General features: G+C 32.8%; 1 protein-coding gene across 2 annotated transcripts; it reads right to left on the bottom strand.

Annotated features, from left to right (window-relative positions):
- Nucleotides 1-83: 83 nt before the first annotated feature.
- Nucleotides 84-21,405, bottom strand: Oatp33ea (Organic anion transporting polypeptide 33Ea). Of its 2 annotated transcripts, none has more exons than XM_076390655.1 (8): nucleotides 21,149-21,405; nucleotides 14,292-14,485; nucleotides 8,473-8,898; nucleotides 7,361-7,620; nucleotides 6,302-6,572; nucleotides 5,287-5,482; nucleotides 3,078-3,682; nucleotides 84-1,796 (listed from the first exon to the last, which is right to left on the bottom strand). In XM_076390655.1, the coding sequence occupies exons 2-8, from the start codon at nucleotides 14,470-14,472 to the stop codon at nucleotides 1,630-1,632; spliced, it is 2,106 nt and encodes a 701-aa protein (XP_076246770.1). In that variant the 5' UTR covers nucleotides 14,473-14,485; nucleotides 21,149-21,405; the 3' UTR covers nucleotides 84-1,629. The 2 variants fall into 2 exon arrangements, with proteins under 2 accessions (XP_076246770.1, XP_076246769.1); XM_076390654.1 differs by having other exon boundaries at nucleotides 14,292-14,480.
- Between the last annotated feature and the right edge of the window lie 681 nt (nucleotides 21,406-22,086).

The following is a 22,086-nucleotide window of genomic DNA, read 5'->3' as shown; positions in this document are numbered from 1 at the left end:
AATTTTGTACGAAATATAATCATCGAAAGTATGCCTCAGACTCTACTGTAATAACAGAGAACTAACTGACGGTCTCGATGCGACAGTACTGTCAACTGGGACGACAGTATGCAACACACTTGTATAAATTTATGATTCAAGCGATTGCATTGTCATTTTAATAACGCGGAGGATACGTACAGGTTGAATATATTAGTGTAACACGATAATACATGTTTCACTACTAATTTCTGGTGCGATCTGTTTGAAGGCGATCTAAATAGTATCGCTAAATTATATGAGGTTTACAGTGTTGCTAACCTAATAGCATATTCATGTTTTCCTCAAATTATTCCTATCATGTCAACTGTTCCTCGTTTTTGAAAAAACAGAAGTAATGAACTTGTATCGAGACAGTAAAGTACATTGCCTTGTTATAAGATCGTTAACTAACTTGAAATAGTTTTACTAGCTTGCACTATCAGTCACATGTTTGGTAGGTCTAAAGTGGACTACCAAAGGCATGAGATGAATTCAAAAACGTATTTCTATAAATTCGTCGTTGGTTTGTAAGATTATATGGAAACATTGGAAATAATATTGCAAGAATGATGAAAAATTGCCTATTTATAGGGGCATTCTACCCAGATATGAGAACCTAGTCTCTATAGTCTCGTTCAGATTAATCAAGTTACTTGAATTAAAACATTTTGAAGTATCTTCAAACCACTTTACCAATGCGCACTAGTTATTTACTCTCCTTGAAATATCTTATCACATCTGTACACTTGTTTTCATTAGCCACGTCCCCTAACTTTAGGTCACTTATGTTCAAGTATCTAAAGAATATTTTACTAAAGTACGAACTTATTATTTCATTTGACTTGAAATATGCGTTTAAGTTTCAAGTAAAATTACAGATCTTCTCAACCTTCTTTAGCTTAAAATACTATAATATATTTTGAACAGTATAAAAATAGTGTGACGTTCGAGTAAATGAACAGAAATGAGTATTTAAAACATTATGCAACATATTCATACGCTTCATAATTTTTAACATATGTACCATCAACAATTTAACAAAAACTTCAGCTTTATTTACAAACAAACAGGAATAACACTGTACAATATCGTGCTAACTCTTCAACATTTCATGAACATTCAACTTTCGGATGAACATACTGATTATTCTGAAAATTTGGCAAAATATGTGGAATGTATTATAGTAGCTAATAAAATTGCAACACTCGCTAAAAATACTATTCGTTTGATATAAAAGTAATTGTAAACGTGATATTTAAATATATCTAAATTATTATAAAAATCAAAATTTTAAGTAAAAAAGGGAATTAGGTTCTAAATCTAAATGAAAAATGAGACAGATGATTACTTCTCATGTGACAGTATCTCCAAGAGCATTGATATTTGTAAAGTGATGCAATTTCAATAGTCACTACTTATGTGCCGAAGGCACTTCTCTGTCTTTTGTTCGCAACATTTTCCCACTAGACCTTAGTCATGGAATGGTTCTAGAATTCAGGTACTCAATGAATCTCCTAATACCTTCAATTTTATCTGTAACTTTGTAAATTTCTAGATTTTATATAGCTTCAATTCATTTTTGTTGATAATCGGGAACGACTGTTTCCTCTAATTTACATTTCCGTTTATTTCTTTCCTCTTTTCAGCGTTGGTCGACGTGGAATCTTCTTTGATAAATTCGCGACGTTTGTCGGTCTCTTGGGCGCCATAAAGGTCCAAATTCTTTCCGAGATAACAGACCGCTGCGTCAAAGAATACTCCTATCAACGAAAATCCTGAAAAGCAGTTTCAGTTATATTAAATCCAGTATTTGTTTTAAAAGCTTCCACCACAGCATTACTACCCTCCATAAGTATTCGAACAATTTTAACATAGATTATGCGATATTTTCTGCTATAAGTTCACCACTATTCCTACTATTTCCTGAAATGACTCGAATGATTTTCACAATTTATCGAAGCATTAATTATTAATTTTAAAAATTGCTGCTAGATATGGCCAATTGTGAGACTAAGCGACTAAAGACTATTTTTTTGCAACATATGTATAATAAACTTGTCATTTTCTATTATACAGTGCTTCATGGACAGAATGAGTAATAATATTATATTTTTACTGTTAATCATTCTGTAATATGCAGAAAGACAATTTTATTTTTAAGAAATACCTATTATAAGTGAAAAATACATGTTTATAGAGATTAATGTAATGTAATGTAACAATACATTGCAGTGTTAATTAAATATCACGACAATAAAAACATGTTAAAGTTTCCAGCAATAATAAAAGACAAATTAACATATTATCACATAAAAGTTTTAAGTTATGTTTTACATTTTGACACAAAAATTAAGATTATATTAATACGCTTATTAATTTCTATAACATTGGTCTTGTTTTATTCCATATCTGTCTGAAAAAAAATTCTTGAAAAAACATCCAAAATTTTACAAAATTTTTCATAAAATAATTATTTAGCTAGAATAAATTTAAGATATATTATTGTTCGAATAATTATGGCAGATACTGTCTACAGACAGCTGTTCCATTTTTTAACAACTTCACTCTATTTTCCCATTATACGTATGTAGACAACCTTCTGAACTGGTTGCATAATAATTGTTCTAATAATGTTAAGAATAATCTTTATTTTAAATAAACTACTCAGTCTCATCCAATACATTAAGAATATTCAGAAGAAATATTGTTTACGTTGAAATTAATTGATCATAGTCATTGGAACAAATGTGTGAACGTACTTTTCATTAAATATAATATTAATCCCTAAGAGAAGTACACATAGAAGTATATAACATTCCTTTTTTCTCGTTTCAATATATCTAATTTCTAAAAAAACTCAAAATCAGGTACTACTTTTCTAACTGTGTTTATAAAAATAGGAACTCACATAAACATTCACTGTCTAACAATCATAATACAATAACTTCCAGAAGAACTCAATGCTTAATAAAAAAAAAAAAAACTTTAATTAATTCCATACTACACACTTAAAAGCAAAAATCTCCATTTTCTTTCAACCACTGAGAAATACTTACCCGCTGAAGTTATATTGACGAGGTACCGGAAGTTTCGTCCATGATGGAACCAGCAATTGCCTCTAGTACCACAGGACTCCTCCCAGATCAGGCAAGTCGAGTCAATAATGGCTCCGTAAATAATTGGACCCGGTATTAACGCAAACAAAGAAATCGTCATCAGAGTAATCCCCTGCGCGAAGCTCTTGTCTTTCTTTTCGACGCTGCGATAATTCACCAGGACGTTACCAATTTTTCCGGAACAAGCCAAGGTCTGTATAATGCAAGTGAGGATCATGAACAAGAGGTATGGACGACTGCAGTCGGTTGTGCAAGGTCCAGCCCTGACTTTGTCGAAGGTGAACAACTGTGGATCGTTCAGATAGATCGACTGATCTTGCATGAACGACCTGCTGTCGGAGCTATATGCAAACTGATCTTTGAAGATCGACGAATCCGTCAGGGGAAGGCAGCTGCAATTTCCGAACTCTTTGTCGCTGATTATCGTCTGACAGCCAGCGTGGCAGGCTGAGAAAAAGGTTGTCTTCGAAGGCTCGTGGCAAACTGGGGAGTATTTGACGCCGTCGCAGTTGCAGTCAGCGTTGCAGCTGAACGTCAAGTTCATCCTGGAATAAATAAAGAAGAGACGCGATATTGTTTCTATTAATGCTGGCAATTAAATAAGTTGGTGTATTATCGTATATATACATATACTTAGTCTGTGCAAATTTGAGTAAACAGAAATGCACTTATTACTAGACTGAGGATTTTTGTGCATCCATGAAAAATTGAAATGTGTAAAAAGCTACAGAATGCCTAAAATATTCAAAAATATAGAAAATATGAAAAATAGAGTAGAAATTGTAGTATTAGAAACATGAGAACAATTTCTATTTTAATTTTATTCCTTTAACTTGTCTTTACGAAAATACAAAATTGCATAAAAATCTGCAGTATATCACAGCTAACTATCACAAGCAGTGATTCACTATAGGCTGGAATTAAGCACCTAGGGGACGAGTAACAATTACTATGTGCTGATCAATTACTATACTTCCCCTCTTATTTTCATACATAACAAGATGTAGCATTATTAAATATGTTCAGTTTAATAGTGTTACATCTTCTTATATCTGAAAATGAGGGAGGTAGGAAAAGGGGGATAGAAGCAATAATTGGTCAGCATATAGTAATTGGTACTTCAATCCCAGATAGTCTGAAGGTTAGTGGGTTGATGCACAAGTTCAAACCACCACATTTCTTCCTTGTTTTTTCGTGGAATTATTGACGCTGATCAAAATATGAAATTATGACAATTAATTTTATTAACCGACAATAGTTTAGTAATTTCAGTAGTAAGTTTAGTAATTTTAGTAGTTTAGTAATTTAATAATTTCATTAATTAATAGTAACATTAAGTAAAAGACAACTAGGTTATCATAAGTAGACTGTAGATTTTTATGCAGCTATATATTTCTATAACCACAGCTAAAGAAATGAAATCTAAATAAAAATTAGGTTCCCCTTCAAATATTATAGTTTGCACTTCACTTTTATACTATGTTTTATGTATTTTTTAATATTATATGCATTCTTGTGGCTTTTTACAGATTTGTAATTTTCATGAATTTATAAATATATGCAGTACAATCATATAATTACAAGTAGAAACAAGAAGCTATAACCATTTTATAGATGTTTCTGATGCATGAGAAAACGGGAAAAGTGGAGCGGCATGAATTTATGCATCAACTTAACATATTGTTCTCTACATAAGATTATTTTTTACAACATTTAAAGAAACTTATTTATCTTTTTTGAAGCATCTCTATCATTTCTCAGACTTTCACATTTAAGGTCCAGAATTGTATTTACTAGAAGTTTACATAACTAGTTTCAAAATTTCGAAGCGTATTCTTTTTTAATTAGTTTCTTGTCATAACTTCCAGAACAAAAGAGATCTGCGAATAAAAATCATTCAATGTATAGGAATGTCACGTAATTAAAACAAAATTGACTTTAAATTGTGAGTCTTATCACACGGTATCTCTAAAAAGACTATACGAGCTTATCAACTGTAATAAAAGTAATATTTAAATATATTGTCATTACAGAACGAAATTAACTTCCGTTAAGTGATCAGTTACTTGTTAATTATAAATTAAGTGTTGTAGTCGGTTAGTGTTACAGCGTTGAAAACCAATCTGTGACGAAGGAAAAACGTACTCACTGCATAGTCTCTAAATCGAGGCCCTTGATGCCAATATCGGAGCAGCCAAGAAATATGAAGACTATTTGACCAGCGACGAAGCAAACTCCCACAAACACGTTCCACGCGAGCAGTGGTCTAGGGCCAGGTTTGAATTTGCTAATAATTAGTCCAGAGAAGAGAAATCCTAGTACCATACCCACCAGTGAAATTGGACCTTAAAGTAAAATAATATTTAAGCATGTAACAATTTAGTTAAAATATCGACTTTTAGGTGAAAATAAGTATTTCTATGTTAAAATTCAGAACTTTTGACAAAAATCGGCGTATTTGATGAAGTTTGAGTGAATTTGGTGAAAACCAAGGATTTCTGTGTAAAATACCCATTAATTTCATATTAATTTAATATTCCTCTTATATTCTTCATATTCTTAATATTAGATAATGAATGTCTTAATAAATAAACTGTGTAGCACATATTGGACTTCTTTTTTAGCAAACCATATATTAGTCCCTTGCTGTGTATTCACAAATTTCTTAAAAACCATTATCAGTATCTCCAATTAATTTGTAGCGAGTACTTAGTAACATACCTAGGATTTTGAATTTATACAAATGATGATCAACAATTAACAGCTTTAAGTTTTAATTATAAATATTTAAATATAAGAACATGTATCGTATTTGTATGTTCGTGTAATCCTTACGACAAGACTTATGTGAATTTCTTTTCTATACTGTTAGTATGCACAGTAATGTTCATGCTGCTAATAATCCAGTAGCAGGTTTTAGAGCGTAATGATGAAAAAACAAAAACATTAGATAAGGTATTTAACCCTCCTTCAGATTATAGGCGTTGCTATAGCTCCATGCAACCATGCATACTTTTATGTCCCCATTTTTATTTTGTATTTTACCTAATTCGTTGGATGTTCCAACATATACGGTACATACGTTGATTATTGTATTATAAATTGAACTAATTTATGAATGTGTTTCTGAACAGCAAAAATATTTATATCCCCAAATGACCTACCTGCAATTACTGTACCACCAGCAGCAGATGTATGATATTGGACCTCGAGATACTTTGCCAAAAATGTTATATAAGCCGATGCTCCTAACACGTAAAATACCCCGCTTAAATTGTTGAATGTTAGCAACCAATTCGTTAGCAACCTTTTCATCGCTGTTGGGAATTCGCGAATAGTAGGAATGTATTCGGTTTCAAGTGACTTCCTTGGTTCCATCGGCTTCATATATTGCTCCTGCGCTGTTAAGTGAAGTTTCAAGGGTATGCTCCCGTCCTAAAATAAAAACAAGATGCCCCTGAATGATTCAAGTAATTATAAAAATCTGTGTAGCATGTGATAATTTGTGAAAGTTAACGAAATATAATCATTAAGCATGTTTAAGTTCATATATTCCAGGGGACATTTTTTTTAGCTTTGCTTGAATTGAGTATTGGGTGAATTTTAAATTGATATTGTGATTTCAAGAGAATTATAACATGTGATAATAGCTTTTTTTAGTACTAAAAGAAACAGTTTTGAAAATATGTGAGTATTTTTAAGTAAATAAAATTTGTAGACAGTCAAGTCGCAACGAAAGCAAAAGCCAATAATATTACAATGAGACTTGTTAACTTCAATTTTAAAATAAACAGTCGATTACTTAAACTAAATAGTTACTTAATTAGTTACTCGATTATTGTTGACTTAATTCATTATAATGTGCTGTGAAATTTGCATATACCCTCAATTTCTCGATCCTACAGCTACCAAGGTCCTACTATGTAACCATTTATGAGTCAAAGCTGCATCATTGATTCCATGTATCAAAGTCAGTATTAAAATTAACAGTAACAATAGTAAAACTACTTACTCCTTATCCTTTATTAAAACCTACTAAAATTTTTTTTTAATGACCATATCACGAAGACTTCTCTCTTTCATTACACAAAATATTCGGTGCATAAGTATCGTATTATATTATTCTATCTACATTTGCAAGTCGTTTTTAATTTGCTACAAAAGTAGATACCTCACTGAGAATAAGTTTTATTTATTACGAAACTGAAAGTATTCAACTGTACCTTCTTGGCAGTGTCATTAGGCATAGTAGGCTGTGTAGTTCTAGGACTAGGCAGGTTTCGCGGGAACATTGCTATCAAGACGGAAAACATGCCCATTGTGGCACCTAAAATGATCCAGCCGAGCCACCATGCACCCAACCATCGTGGATCCTTCTTCGTGATCACGGGATGCAGACTAGGGTCTATGTACAAGCTTAGACAGCCATAGCCCAACAAGAAGCCTATTGCTGGACCAATTGTTCTCAAAGCGAATGTGAAACCTGTATCAAAAGTAAAAATATAGATACGTTTTAAGGTGCTTATTGATTTTCTGTTCTTACATACATATGCAGGGTATTAACAAACATTTGAAACACTTTCACAAAATACATTAGAGACATTAGAATAAGGAAAAACACCTGTTGCACCCTTAGGAGAAAATTGTCGGAAGAAAGGTTGAAAACAGAATTCTTGGAAACAGCATAAAGAAAATTTCTGTTTGTAAAATTACTTAATCACAGTATTATACAACATAGATTAACTAAAATTTATCCAAAGAAATGTAAATATTGGTAAAACAAAACTAAAGGTGGAGTATGGAGTGTATTTTTCACGAATCTACTTCATTATTTCTTCAAATTATATACAATTTGACTGTATACTTTTATACATCTCCTATACACCTATCTATTATCCCTACCAGAATTATAAAAATTTCAACATATGTATTTCAATATCTTACAATAGATTAAAATAAAAAATTTTGCGTAAAATGAAGTGTTTTCCTTTAATCAACCCCCATTCTCTTCCCCTCGGTTTCAAAAAATAATCTAGATAGACATAATAAAGGCAAGTTTATTAATCCCAATAAAAAGTATTTTTTTTATTTTAGAGCGTGCAAAGAATGTAATCATGTCAATTATGAAAAAGAAACGTTTGGCAATAACTAGACCATCAGTAAATACCTGTCCCTATTTAAAGTAACTGCATCAAAATATCTGCAAACTATTAATAAACCAATGTACAAAACTCAAACTATTTAAATCCTTTAGCATTGAAGAAAAAAAAGTTCATGAAAACTGTCAGTTTGATCGTAACCCTTTCGATCGAATACACCCTCAACAAATCCTTACCTAAAAGCATAGGAGTATTCTTCTTCTTCGTATTATCATCCAAATACGTCTGACCAAGTCCATAATAAAGAGTCGTGCCGATTCCCAGGATGAACTGAGAGAGGAAGACCAAGAGTCGAGGGAGGATGCTGACGTCCTGCAGCGCTTCTTCGTCGCAGGGTTCCGGTTTGGCGACACGAGGACAAATCGCCAGGTCTTCTGGCACCGTGGTGGCATTTAGCAAAGTTTGGTCGAGGTACTCCTTCGTGAGAGCCAGCGCGTCCTTTCCAGGCCCGTATAAGAAATGTGGAAGAGCGAGGACCAGGCAAGAGAAGGCGCTGAGGCCTACACCGACTGCGATCCATCTTGGTCGATGCCCCGAGCCGCCGTAGTAGGTTAGTATCAAAGACAGGATTTGGGAGATCTCGTTGCCAGAAAGAATTAATCCTGGAAAGTAACAGAGACATTGTACATGGTGTTACAGATCGAGACTAACAAATTTTGGTGGCATATTTTGGAGGCCATTTTGAACAAAAATGTTATGTACGCCATGGATCGATTCGTCTTCGTTTTCAGCGTAAGGCAAGTGTACCTAATACTATATAGACGTTAGCTAGATCTTTAGAAAATGAAATGTAACAAAGCGGCCAAACTGTAAAAGCGATAGCAGAAAATATCCTTTTTACTTCTGCAGTTTGGTCGCTTCGTTGCAACTAAAGATATTGCGACCAATTTTTTAATGATACAGCTAATTTAGACTAAATTAATAGAAGAAATATAAAATATTGTAACGTATTTAGAGTATCTAGACTATCCTGTCTCTAGTTACATTTTCCAGTTAAACCAAATCAATTTTTTAAATAATTTAGAATCACATTTACAGCTATCGTTTTCTTTCTTCTAATAAATTTGATTTTTACGCTTGTATTCTTTTTCAATGTTTTTTGGTGCTTTTAAAAAATTACTTTTCTGATGCTTTTAAAAAATTAAAGATCAATTATCCTCGACAAATATTGTACAAATAAAAAAATTAGCATACGATGATATCTTGGATATATTATAAAAAACAATAGAACTTCTTTCCTCGTACTATGTACGACAAAAACGCTATGTAATAATAGGATGGGCACAAAATCGCTGTGTAATAATTACGTGAACATTCTGTATGATTATATCATTTTCAAATATAATACATGGAAAGAAAGCCTTGAATAATCCCTGATATGAAGTCTACTAATCTATGTATTTCATAATATTGAAATCACAAGTTACATCATCATCTGCATTTTTCAATTACGATTACCAATACACCGTTATCATTACTTGAGAAAAAAACCACTCATAATTGCTCAAGTTTACACCGTTTATCAAAAAGAATAAAATTTGCCATAAAAGATATGATTTTATTTTTAATAATTACTTTGTATTTAATGTTTACATATACCTAATTCTCGAATAAAACCAAAGTTCATCCAAGCTCATCCAAATTATACTACTTATGTGTATAGCAAAGTACATTTAGCTCGAAGTTTATTATTTGTAACAATAATTCTAATATATAATAGTCATAACATAATTATAATACACTTTGTGTGAAAAAAGGCAATAAATTAACCCCTTGCTTCACGATTTATTGTCATGCTGTTCATCATCAATTTTTGCATTTATCAAAATGCAAAAATGTGCATTTATCGAACTGATTTATAGGTGTGATTCAAATCACATTTTTTATGTTGTGTCACTGCTGAAATACAAGTGCAATATGTATATTTGGGAAATGATTTCAGACTTTTGTTCGGTAATCAGAAAAATCTCGAAGACCGCGTTCTTATTTATTTATTTTCAAAAAATTGAATAATAATAAAACTTGAATCATAACATAGTCACATCAGTTATTTTACTCAAACAAGATCACAGATCACAGAATCGATTATATCCAAACAAACGTATCATTTCACAGAAATATCGGATTTCGATCAATGTTCAGAGACATCGATCGATCGCATCATCGACGACCTCGCTAAACCACGAAGTCCTTGGATAAGCGCCTCTATATACATGTGCACACACACGTGACAGTGTAATATCAGTTTCACACACGACCGCTATACACGTAATTAACATTTATTCAGTTGTGTGCACATGATGCAAATGATGGCTATCGATGCACCAGTCAATGATTTGTAGAGCCAAAACAACCAAATGTTCATCGATCTTCTCACTTCGTATTTTTCCAAGAATTTTAAACTGATAAAGTAATAATGAAACAGTAATATGAAATGTTGAGTCTGGATAAACAATTTAATGCATTATCGATAACAACAGTTAATAACTGAACAGTTGTGTAATCTATTTGAGATTTGTTTCATGATATTGACACTTTGACAATCTGCGAAATTTCGATAATACCGAAGATTATTTATCTTTGCAAATATTTTTGGAAATGTAATTTTTCCTTTACCCAAAATCGAATCTTTACAATATACTTTGGTTACTTTCTAGTGGAACTTTGTTTATTTTAGAATAATTATTATTAGTCTAGCTACTTATTTATTATTATTTATAATGTTATTAAGTTACTTTGTGTAATCATTATTAACCCTTTAAGAGCTTAATAAAATCGCAACTTTTAGTAAAAAGTGTTTTTTTATTCTTTTTTCTTTATTTTTTTTTCTCACTTGGGATTTACTGTCAACAAGGTAAGATTGGTATCATATACAGGGTATTCAACATCAGGTATTAAAAATCTTAAGCTATGATTCTATATGTCAAAACAGAACGAAAATGAAGAATAACAAAATTTCGATTAAAACTTTGTTTCAGAGTTATTAGGTAATTGTTGAGAAAACACCTATTAGTCACATAAAATGTGTCTAACTTGGAACTTATTCTCCTTCACTGTCTGACTCAACTAGTATACGTTAGCAGTGGAATAAATTCCAAATCAGACACATTTCACGTAAATTTTAGGAGTTTTCTTAGAAATTCATAACTTTGAAATGAAGCCTCAAACGCATTTCCTTGACTTTTATTTTATGTCAGCATGTAGAACACTCTGTATGTCTGAATTGCTATTATTATTGTTTTAATCTCTGTCGTCCGAACTAACTTTATTGTTAAGTCACACTCTATACCGATTGTAGACCATTCAGCATATTTTTCCTCTTTATCCTCAGTTTTTTCACAAACAGTGCAATAAGAAACACAAGGTCTGACATAACAAAATTAAAAATTCGCAAGACATATTGTCTCGATAGAAGCACGCTACCTAGGATCAAATAGAAGCTTAGAGAATATAGGAAACTGGTTTCTCAAATCAGTTTACGCACTAGTACTTGAATTCAAGTTTGTCTTTTCAAAAGTAGAACCAAGTAAGCGAAAAAAGTTATAAAAAATCTTGAGCAGATCACCGAGCTTATACTCAGACAACACTGTAGCTTCGTTTTATAAGCAGAAGTAGCACTGACCCTTTCCTGTACGATAATTTTAAAATTAAGCTTCGTTAAAGTGTCATTTCACCATCACTTACCTACATGTGTAATATTTATTTTATTCGTTTTCCTAAAGCATATACAGTATACAGAAATACAAGCACTTGTTCACAATGAGCACAAAAAATTACACTAGTAGGTAGTAACAAAATGTCAATTAACTGCTCACTTTTTTTACCATAACGTAAACTAGAACACAAACATTATTAGGTAAAGTAACATCGTATTAGGAGAAAGAAGTATCATATGAATATTAAGCAGAGTATAAACTATTCCTATAACATCGGATTAAAATTATTTCGAAAAGAAGAAATTGAAGAATTATAAAAAAAAAGGACTTCATAGATAAATTGAGGAATTATAAAAAGAGAACTCCATACATAAATTAAGGAACTATAAAAAAGGACTGTATACATAAATTGAGGAATTACGAAAAAAAGAACTGTATACATAAATTCAGATATCATAAAAAAAGAACTTTGCATATATACATAAACTCAAGAATTACAAAAATTCTTTTACATAAATGAAGGAATTAATTTTTTTAGTTAGGTTTACTTATTAAAATTAATTTAAAAAAAAAGTATTACACTTTCAATAGAAGTTCTCCTTTTATAAATGATTCTATTCAGAAGACACAGAAATAGGGACAAGTACTCAACCCATATTCCTGAAGCATCCTCCACGACAAAGCGTCAGAAACGCACACAAATCAAGCTCGTTTCCAAATGCAACAGGATAATTAATTGACATAACGATGAAGAGAGCTTGGAATTGTTAGCACGAAGTATAGGACATCTCTGGGATTTGGCTACGTACCCTTGGGCTATTCTGTGATTAACGATAAACTGCTAGACCACGTCCATGTGTCTTTGCAACACGTGTCCAGCTCTGCTCGCTCTAACGACAGATTTCTCACTTCTATATTATTGCGACACACTATTTAGTCTACTTACCTACTAGAAGAACGCACACTAACACGCGGCTTATCTTTAGTCAGCGACGACAATCTATGTGTGCACTAATGCACTACTTTAATGACTCTCCTGCCACTTTGCTACTTGCACTGTATGTATTTTTTGCATTTTTGATAATACTTGATTATTCAGTTTCAGTAGATAATTATCGTTTGCATTAAAGGATGAGTCAAAGATGACAGTCAAAGATGACAGTGTTGTGTAGCAAATATTATTTTTATATGATACAAATTCTTAGTATTCATCGTGATAATTATACTGAACACAGATTAAATATATATTACAGTAGGACCTCGATTATCCGCAATATTCCAAGATTCAAACCTCAGGCTCTCTTTGCATAACTAGTTTTATTATCTTCTACAGTCTGTTATGAAATAATTTTCCAAGTCTCAGAGGATGTTCTACTCAATTCTACTGTACTCTTATTCTTACCACACTGGATATGGATAACCCTGAATAAAAGGAAGTGTGAATAATCGAAATTTTACTATATGTACTTTACTTATAATTAGTTATCCTGAGAGGAGTGATTAGACAAGGTGGTGAAGATTGCTGATTGGTTGAAAATTATTTGTGCCTAAAGCGGAAATAGACACAGGAAAAAATATGAAAAGAAAAGAAGAGTATAGTATTTCTATGGACCTGAAATTTTCTGTTGTTCCGTGCGTTTCGTTTTTATTTATAGTTTAAATTAAGTGTGTACGTATTTACTTCCGGTTTAGGAGCAATTTTCCTTGGCTGCTGAACACTCTCTGGAAAATCACTACTTATAATTACATACAGAAGGAGAGTTACTTTTTCTCCATTTTTTTACTAAATAGTGATATATGTACATATATATTTCTTGTTGATAGCTTTTCTATTATTGTTTAAAATATGAAAATTACTAGGAATATATCTATCACCTACGTTCACGTTTTTGCACGTGGTTTTCGTTACTTTAGTATCAAAAATACGCTTTGAAACTCCAATATGTGTAAAATAAGCGACACGACTTGATCATCGAAATCAGTAAAATGTAGCCTAACCTATATACGAGTAATTACATACTGAAAAATTTTTGAATTTGACGTTATTTTAATACAATAACAATATCTATATTAATTTTTCGAGCTCCCCTAATTATATTCTCCTTTTAGTACCAAATAAAGCTTCTAACATGAAAGTTGAAGTCAAACACTCTAAATTAGGAAACATCACTAAACTGCAGAATTATTCTAAAAAATACAGAAATATTAACAGTAGGTAAAGTACGTGTTGTAATATTATTTGGAAAATAAAACAAATTTTTTCACATTTTCTTTATAAGAATAGGTATAAACTTGCATAAGAATCTGTAACCTATTTTTGAATGATACAAATTCCTTACCAGTTGTGCGACTAGGTATCTTGAATCTCTTCTCCAGGGTCGTGAGGGTGACAACGATGTAAATAAATGCCATCGCCTGCACGGTGCCAAGAAGACCATACACTGCGATGAAATTTTTTGGGGTGGCACGGTCCCGAAGCCACCGGGGATAAATCCCGCAAATTCCACACCCTTTGCTCATCCCTCCAACTGCGCTGGAACATTCGGTACATCTTGTACTGTGTTCGATCTACAAACACGTTGGCTTTCGCAGACTAATATAGACCTATATTAGTGCCTTTGTTATTTTATTATTACTCCTCCAAAACTACACTCATCGCTTCAGTTATAACATATTTATGGTTCTTTTCATGCTCTACTCTTTTACTATATCTTCATATTCTAATTTTTTAGGGGTCTACTAATTTAAAGTTAGTGCCAGAATTCATACTTCTCTGATAAAAGTGTCTATACCTAATATTTTAATTTATGTTTGATGAAAGCTTACAGTTTTATAAACAAATTATATGGAAAAACGTCCTGTTATACACTATAATACACTATAATATTATAAACAACATTGTATAGTTGTTACGTTGTTCGTGTTAACATGGCCAATTATTAATGTTCCATCGAGGAACAAGAACAGGGACAATACCAACGTGAACGGAATCTGTACCAAATCTGCGGAAATCTCAAAGAAGCGATCAAAAATGAAAAATCATGCTCCGATGTTATAAATTTTTTGAAACATGTTAACTTACTAAACGAAATTTAAGCCAGAGCCATGTATATCAACCGTGGTTGCTAATGACCCTTGAGGGTAGATGCAACATTAAAAATTAAATAAAAAAAAAAGAACAGGGACAATCGACACTGTCCTTCCTCCCTTCGACGAAGCAATCGTTCATTTTATTGTTGCCAGATGCGAAAGTCGGAGTCCATTCGAAATTCTGTCTTTAGGTTTCAATAGCTAAGGGTCACGCATCTGGCGACTAGTATAAAACAATTTCGAGCTTTCGTCGAGCGGCGGAAAACAAGTAATAAAACATCTGCGAGACACTCGTGCGGACTCGCTGGCTAATCCTGAGTCCCGTTATTCCTCCTCAAACATGGCCTTCGACCTGGGAGGAAGCAGGCTTCCTCCACCACCGTCATTGGGCCACGGGGCCTTGCGTCACCATCATCGCGGGACCAAGAAAGTGGGGGTGCCTTCCGCCCTTCCAAGGTGACTGAAGAAGATGCTACTGCCCTGATCGATAGCCAATGGATTCGACTGGTCAACGCCAGAAATCGAGTTGACACCCCTACACGTGAATCTCGGAGGGGATGAAACCGTCTTAAGACAGTTGTCTTAAGGGGTCACATACGTTTCGCAGTACTAAAATATGTTCAATGTTTGCAAGCGATTCGAGGACAAACTATTAAGCCGATTGGTTTAATTCTTTTTGTAACATAAAAGTAGATGCTTATACAGTAGTAAACGCACATGAAAAAGTATAAATGGTTAAAAGTTTTGCCTCTGAGGACGTTGTAGTAAAACGATTTCTTGCACGTCGCCGCAAACGGTGGGTATGATTAAGCTCGTAGAAATTATCTGAACCAAAAATTTTCGATTTATTTACAATTTTTGGGATCATAGTTCTCGGTTGACGAGGGGGTTTTTTAGAAAACAAAAAATTATGGTTGTAGCAACGATTAGAATGTTAGGATCATGGTTTTCGTATAAAGATCCATACATTTTTATGCGCTATTAAAAAATAGTTTCATTTATTTAAAAAAGCTCTCGTTGGCCGATAAGGAATCTTATTTAGAAGATGTATGTAAAAAATGAAGTCAATCGAATAAACAGTGAGGCAGATATCGTGCCTATCGTTCTAAGAAATACTGTTTCCAGAAAAACGCGTTTAAAGTTTTAGAAGAGTTTAGAGTTTGATACTGATATGATGATATGTAAACGCCTGTAACTTTGTCAATAATTCGAATTTTGAGTTCGTTTTTGGAATAAAATATTTCTACGATGTGCGCCTGTCAACAGATGTGAAGAAAAAAACATCGATTTTTTGAAGTGGAGAAACGTGTATGACCCCTTAAAGCATCGAAAACAGTCGTCTAAAAATTGAGGACGTTTCTGAAAAAAGGGCCCATAGGTCTATGAGTTGTTGCGTATTTTTAGTGTACTTACTATACATTTACGTCTTTTTCCTCGGTTTATGGAAAAAGGGCCTATAAGACTGTTCAAAATTATTTCCTTATTTCCAAAATGATACTAGTGTATGTAATAAATTCGTATTATACATTTTATGACGACAACAAAGTTCACTAGGAACCACTCAGTTAACAATTTAAGAATAGCTATATGTTGACGAAACTAAACCTAAAACTTCTAATACAATTTACTCATTTCGTCATTTTGGCTTAGGGGCCCTTTTTCAGAAACGTCCTCAATTGTCGAAACACAGTTATCGAATCGTCGAAATAACTAGGGGTTTTCGAACCGTTAATATGCAATTAATTACTCAAATTTAATTAGGCGAATAGTCTTTGGATCACGAACACAGCTTACAACCGTGAAGATTTATATCAATTCGTGACGCCACAATTAACAAAAAATAGTAATTTTGTACGAGAAACTAAACTTTGAAAACTGAAAAGAAGTAAACAGGGTTTTAAATAAATGAAAATTGAGGAAATTAAAAAATATGAATATTATGAAATTGTAGCATTTGGATAATAGCAAATTTTAATACTTAAATATTGAAGTATTTGACAATTATTTTATTTGAATAGTTCAGCAGGTGTTTAATATGAGAAAAGTGGTGAAAATATCATGCATAATTTTTATAATAAAGTTTGAACATTTTATGCTGAACGAAACAGCTATTAACATTGATATTGTTTTATACATTAAAATGACTCTACGTTTTACTTATCATGTTGGTATTACTAATTTATTTCGAGAAGTTTCCTAATCTTACATGACAGTGAATATGAAACATATTATAGCCCCCCGATATAAAATATTATATTAATACTGTTGTTTAACTTTCAAACTTTCTTTCGATTAGCTCCATACATTCAGCTAATAAACAATTTAATTTCTATAACGAAATTTTGCATTTTTGAAAATATGTATTATGAATTTGTAACACACGTAACCCTCCATAACTAACTGAGCCTTAAATTATTATTTGAAGCATAAATTTATCTATTTTAACCCACTCGAGGCGAAAGATTTCTCATAAGACGATCCCCAGGAGCCGAATATTTTTCTTTATTAAATATAATAAATAACACATACCGTGAGTCATTCTTACTTTTCACCAGGTACTGCATTACACACCTAGCATTCAATATCTCTCGAATGTTATAAGCTCAGATAGCAAACAAATTCAAGGCTTGGAACATTCCGATACACGTATCAATTAATCCCAATTTTTCGTCAATACACAATACGCAACAGCTGAATGACATATCTTTAACTTTGAGTAATATGTATGTGCGTGTACTACAATACCACTGTGATAATGGCACGGTGCATACGACTTGCAAGATTAGCAGTATTACGCGTACAATCTAGCTCACTTGAGTTAAAGAAGAAAGAAGAAAAAAGTTGATACTATAATAATACTATTAAGGATATATTTATATAAAATACAAATCTCTTTCATGACTTGCATTGTTGAGTGTATTTACACAGTATCTAATTTTTGAAATATTAGAAAATATATAATTGATCTGCTGGATGATCACCTATACCTACTTAATACAAGCACCTTAACTTCTTCATTCAGTATACTGTCTTCTATAAAACTTCTTCGATAGTGATAAATCTGTTATCTCTTATCTATAAGACGTGTAATTGTTTAAAGGCTAATGGCAATCATCTTATCTGCATATTAGTATTAACTTATCGTTTCCGCCAGAGAAATAGCTTTCTTTTTTAAACAATTCTGAAATGTGAAATTTCGTTAAGATAGAAAGGTATAAATACACGTGTAATATCTTCTGTGAATAAATTATCGTCGTGTATTAATAGAAAATATTTTTTCGAGATTACGAAGTCTTTTCGATTGCATGGAAAATTTCCTCTAGTTGAAAAGTTGAAAAGAATTTAGCACCTAAGGAAATTTATAGAGAAAAAAAACTGAAATATAATAAGACTAAACAATAAAATTCTTTTCATTCAAATAATGTTACAGAAATGTTTGTAATTACTTCTAAATAATAGAAAAATAATACAGATCTTTAGTCTTTTTTTATTATTTATTCAATTCTGCATCTTCTTACTGAACATTTCAAAACGAAAGGCCCAGTAAACGTTACATTCATCTATTAATAAATAATAGAAATTTACGCACAGAATCTTAAAAGGTCATGAAATACTCATTGAGTATTCTAATTACACTGGAATTCAGCTATATTTGTATACTCTAACTTTCGATGTTATAAAATAAACAAGAAACATAGGTACAAAAATTGAAAAAAATCTCTGTTAATATAAGTGCAAGTAATTCTTACTACTGATAACAAAGGCTGCGACTAAACAACAGATAATAGCACGAGCTAAACCCAGCTATCGCTAGTTTATGCGATTAAGTCAGATATTAACAGTGCATAAACAAAATCCAAGTATAATTGCTTTCGTCATTAATCACCATGAAAATATTTTCACGGTTATCCAATTTATTTGAAGCAAATGCCAGAGTTACACTAGTCGATAGCTTAGAATCACTTTCTAAATGAAGGAAAATGAGAGTTACCTTGTTCAACAAGGGATTTAAATATGAGTAAGCAATTATACAAATTTGTTCATTTTACCAGAATAAAGAAATAATATAATTTCAAATTAAATTCGAATTTGAAATTTTGACAAATCTCGAAACTCTCAAAACTTAAAGTGCAGATTTTGCTTGCAAAAGGAATAGTTTTTGTTAAAAATTGATGTTTCAACAAAATTTTATTTATCATTTTTAATTGATCATGCTTGAACAAACGCAGACAGAGGCATAATAATATAGAAAAATATATCTAATCCAGATTATTGTTCATGGATATTAATATTCAAAATCATTCTAAATCTAATCTACTTCTGTCTTTATCGACTATAGTTAATATAGACAACTTATTGTAAGACGTACAATAGACTAGAATACCATTTATGATAACGTAATAAGATATTTTTTAACAATTTCTTCAAATTCGAACACTTTCTTCTTCCTTGGGTTTCAAGGATTTCAAATCACGAAAAAGGTGCAACGTTTCGAATCCTCGAATTTCAAACCTTTTTTAAAAACTACCCTTATCGTATGCATAGTACAATTTTGATGCAGACAAAAATATTAAAGATAAGAATAATAGAATTTCTCAAGTAAAGAATCAACCAAAGAAAAATCGCAGAAATCATTAGCTGCAGTCAAAGCGCCATTGGAAACTTAAAAAGGAAGCATAATGGAACAGAAACATTTATGATACTTTTCGCCAATGGTTCGACATATCAAGAGGTTTCAAACTTTGGTCTGCAGTCTATTTCACCTTCGTGTCAAAAGTCGGCGAACATAATGGATTTATTTACCAACGACTTCCTACGTAATTGTCGCGTGCACCATAGCCACCTGAGTTGATTACGCAATTGCAATTTAACTGGGTATAGATTTCGTTGTGACGCTCGGAGACTGCATTAATACGGAGTTCCAGCCGATTGTTACTTCCGCCTCGACCATAAGAAGCACGCCAAGAACTACAGATCCAACTTCTCGAACTCTATCCAGTGAGAAAAGCCACTCGGTTCACGAAGGAAGGATATGAATTTCGACGAAGAAACAGAATCTATCAATAACTCCTTTAATTGACGCAGAAAATTGTTGCTACCGCGAAACTGATCCAACGCAATGAAGCCTTTTCGTGCTAACTATTTTCTTCGCCAACAGTCGCTGGCACTCAACCTGGACACGCGAACGAAGAAGAAGACAACGAGCAATACATATAAATAATAGTCAATTAGTTTCGGTAGCTTTACTGCTAAATTACTGCAGACGATTTCCCTCTGACGACGTCGAGCTGCTCTTCTGTCTGGATACCTTTGCGAACAATGCGCATGATATAACATTAGCAGACACATGGAATTCATAAACAGTTGTCGATACCAGTGAGAGTTGGCAAAAAACGTCTTCCTTAATGATGTAACAGGCGCTCACAACTGATCCAGTTGATATGTGCTTTGTGATCGATTTGTGGAACGTTAGTTGATAAGCAGACTGTTTTATGGAACGATTTTAAACAGTTTGAAAGAGAGTAGCATACATTTCGAACTATTCTAATGTAAGTTCTTTTGGTAATGAAATAAGAAATTTGTAAGTGGAAGATGTTACAAAGGCAAAGTAAACTGAGAAATAGTCTACCAATGAATATAGGTAAAACAGCAAAATGCCAAATGCGAGCAGTTAAAATTCTCTATCCCATAATAGAGGATATTACTTTCACACATATCTACACTGTACATTTTGTGCAATATAAAAAGGGACCCGTTCAGTTCGAAAAATAGCCAAGAGCTACTGAAATCATTAAAATATTAAATTCCCATAAAATAAAATCGGTAGCTAAGGCTAATTCCTTGCCGCTAGATACCAAAACAAAAGAATGCCAACAGTTTTGCAATATTTCTATCGTAAACTATTTAATTAACAGACTCCCTATCTAATCACAGTGGCGTATGTTGAACTAACTGCACCTTAGTCTATTGTTCATGATTTACAACCGGCAAGAAGACTTCCTGGCGAAGAACTATTGAAACAGTAGGATTAAAAGCTGCAAGAAGCGTCACGCAAGGCTGAGTCGGAGAAAGAAGCAAAAACATAGGAGAATTGTATTAGTCTCACCTTGACCTTAGGCCACGTGCTTCCGCATGGATTCAGGAAGGACTTCCAGGTCGCGAGTCCTGCCTGGGTCGCGATCCTCGAGTCCTCGCTCGTGACCTCCCTCGATCGCCGAGTAACTCAAAAAATCACTGAGCGCTGTGAGCGCTCTAGTTTACGCGAATAAGCGCGGGATAACTGAGGCTCGCTCTTGTGTCAATGGCAATGCTCCCCTACTATTGCTCTATCAAAACGAATGATAAGCGGAGGCGTCATTCAGAGGACGTGTTATCAATGAAGCAACGGTGCTGACATCTTATCATCTCGGTGCATGGCAGCTAATGAAACGGCATTCGGAAGGTATCGCGGTTGGTTGCGGTCTGGGCTAAATTCTCGTAACGCACAGTTGCCATTTTAAGGGGGAATTTATTTTTTTGTTAGTAAAAGATCGATTTTTTTTAGACTTTCTGTTAACGAGACTGTTTTGAAAATTGTTTTAGGGGAGGAATTTTTTTTTTCTATTCACGTCCAATATTCTTTTAAAGAAAGATCTATTATATAATTCGCTGATGTGTTTTCTGAACCATCATGTATGTCCCTTTTTCATTGATCGATGTAACTCTCTCCTTCAGATCATATTCAGCAGAGCTACCAAACGTGACTAATTTACTTACCTTCGTTATTAGTGCACCGACTAAAACTTTTTTTCTATGGATAATGCGATTTCGAAAAACAGTTGGAAGCCTATTTCAAAATTTATTTAAAAGAAAAGGGTACAGGAAAAATCGAATGTCGTCGTCAGCATCTGGAAGGTCCCCCAAAATCGTATTATCTACAGTGCATAACAATTTCACTATACATAACAATTACACATAACAAAAGAATTTTTATCGGTTTACTAATAACGAAAGTAATTGAAAAATGATTAATTAGTCACGTTAAAAAGACTATTCTCTATATGT

This window comes from Calliopsis andreniformis, unplaced genomic scaffold (assembly GCF_051401765.1).
Source record: "Calliopsis andreniformis isolate RMS-2024a unplaced genomic scaffold, iyCalAndr_principal scaffold0022, whole genome shotgun sequence".
NCBI lineage: Eukaryota > Metazoa > Arthropoda > Insecta > Hymenoptera > Andrenidae > Calliopsis > Calliopsis andreniformis.
Note: the sequence above shows the minus strand (reverse complement) of the source record. Positions and strands in the feature narration are given on the sequence as shown.

Coding starts and splice junctions, on each gene's coding strand:
- Oatp33ea (XM_076390655.1), bottom strand. CDS start 14,472: ATGAGCAAAGGGTGTGGAATTTGCGGGATTTATCCCCGGTGGCTTCGG. Junction 7,621..8,472: donor GAATACTCCTATGCTTTTAG/GTAAGGATTTGT, acceptor CTTTTGATACAG/GTTTCACATTCGCTTTGAGA. Junction 1,797..3,077: donor CGTCAATATAACTTCAGCGG/GTAAGTATTTCT, acceptor ACTGCTTTTCAG/GATTTTCGTTGATAGGAGTA.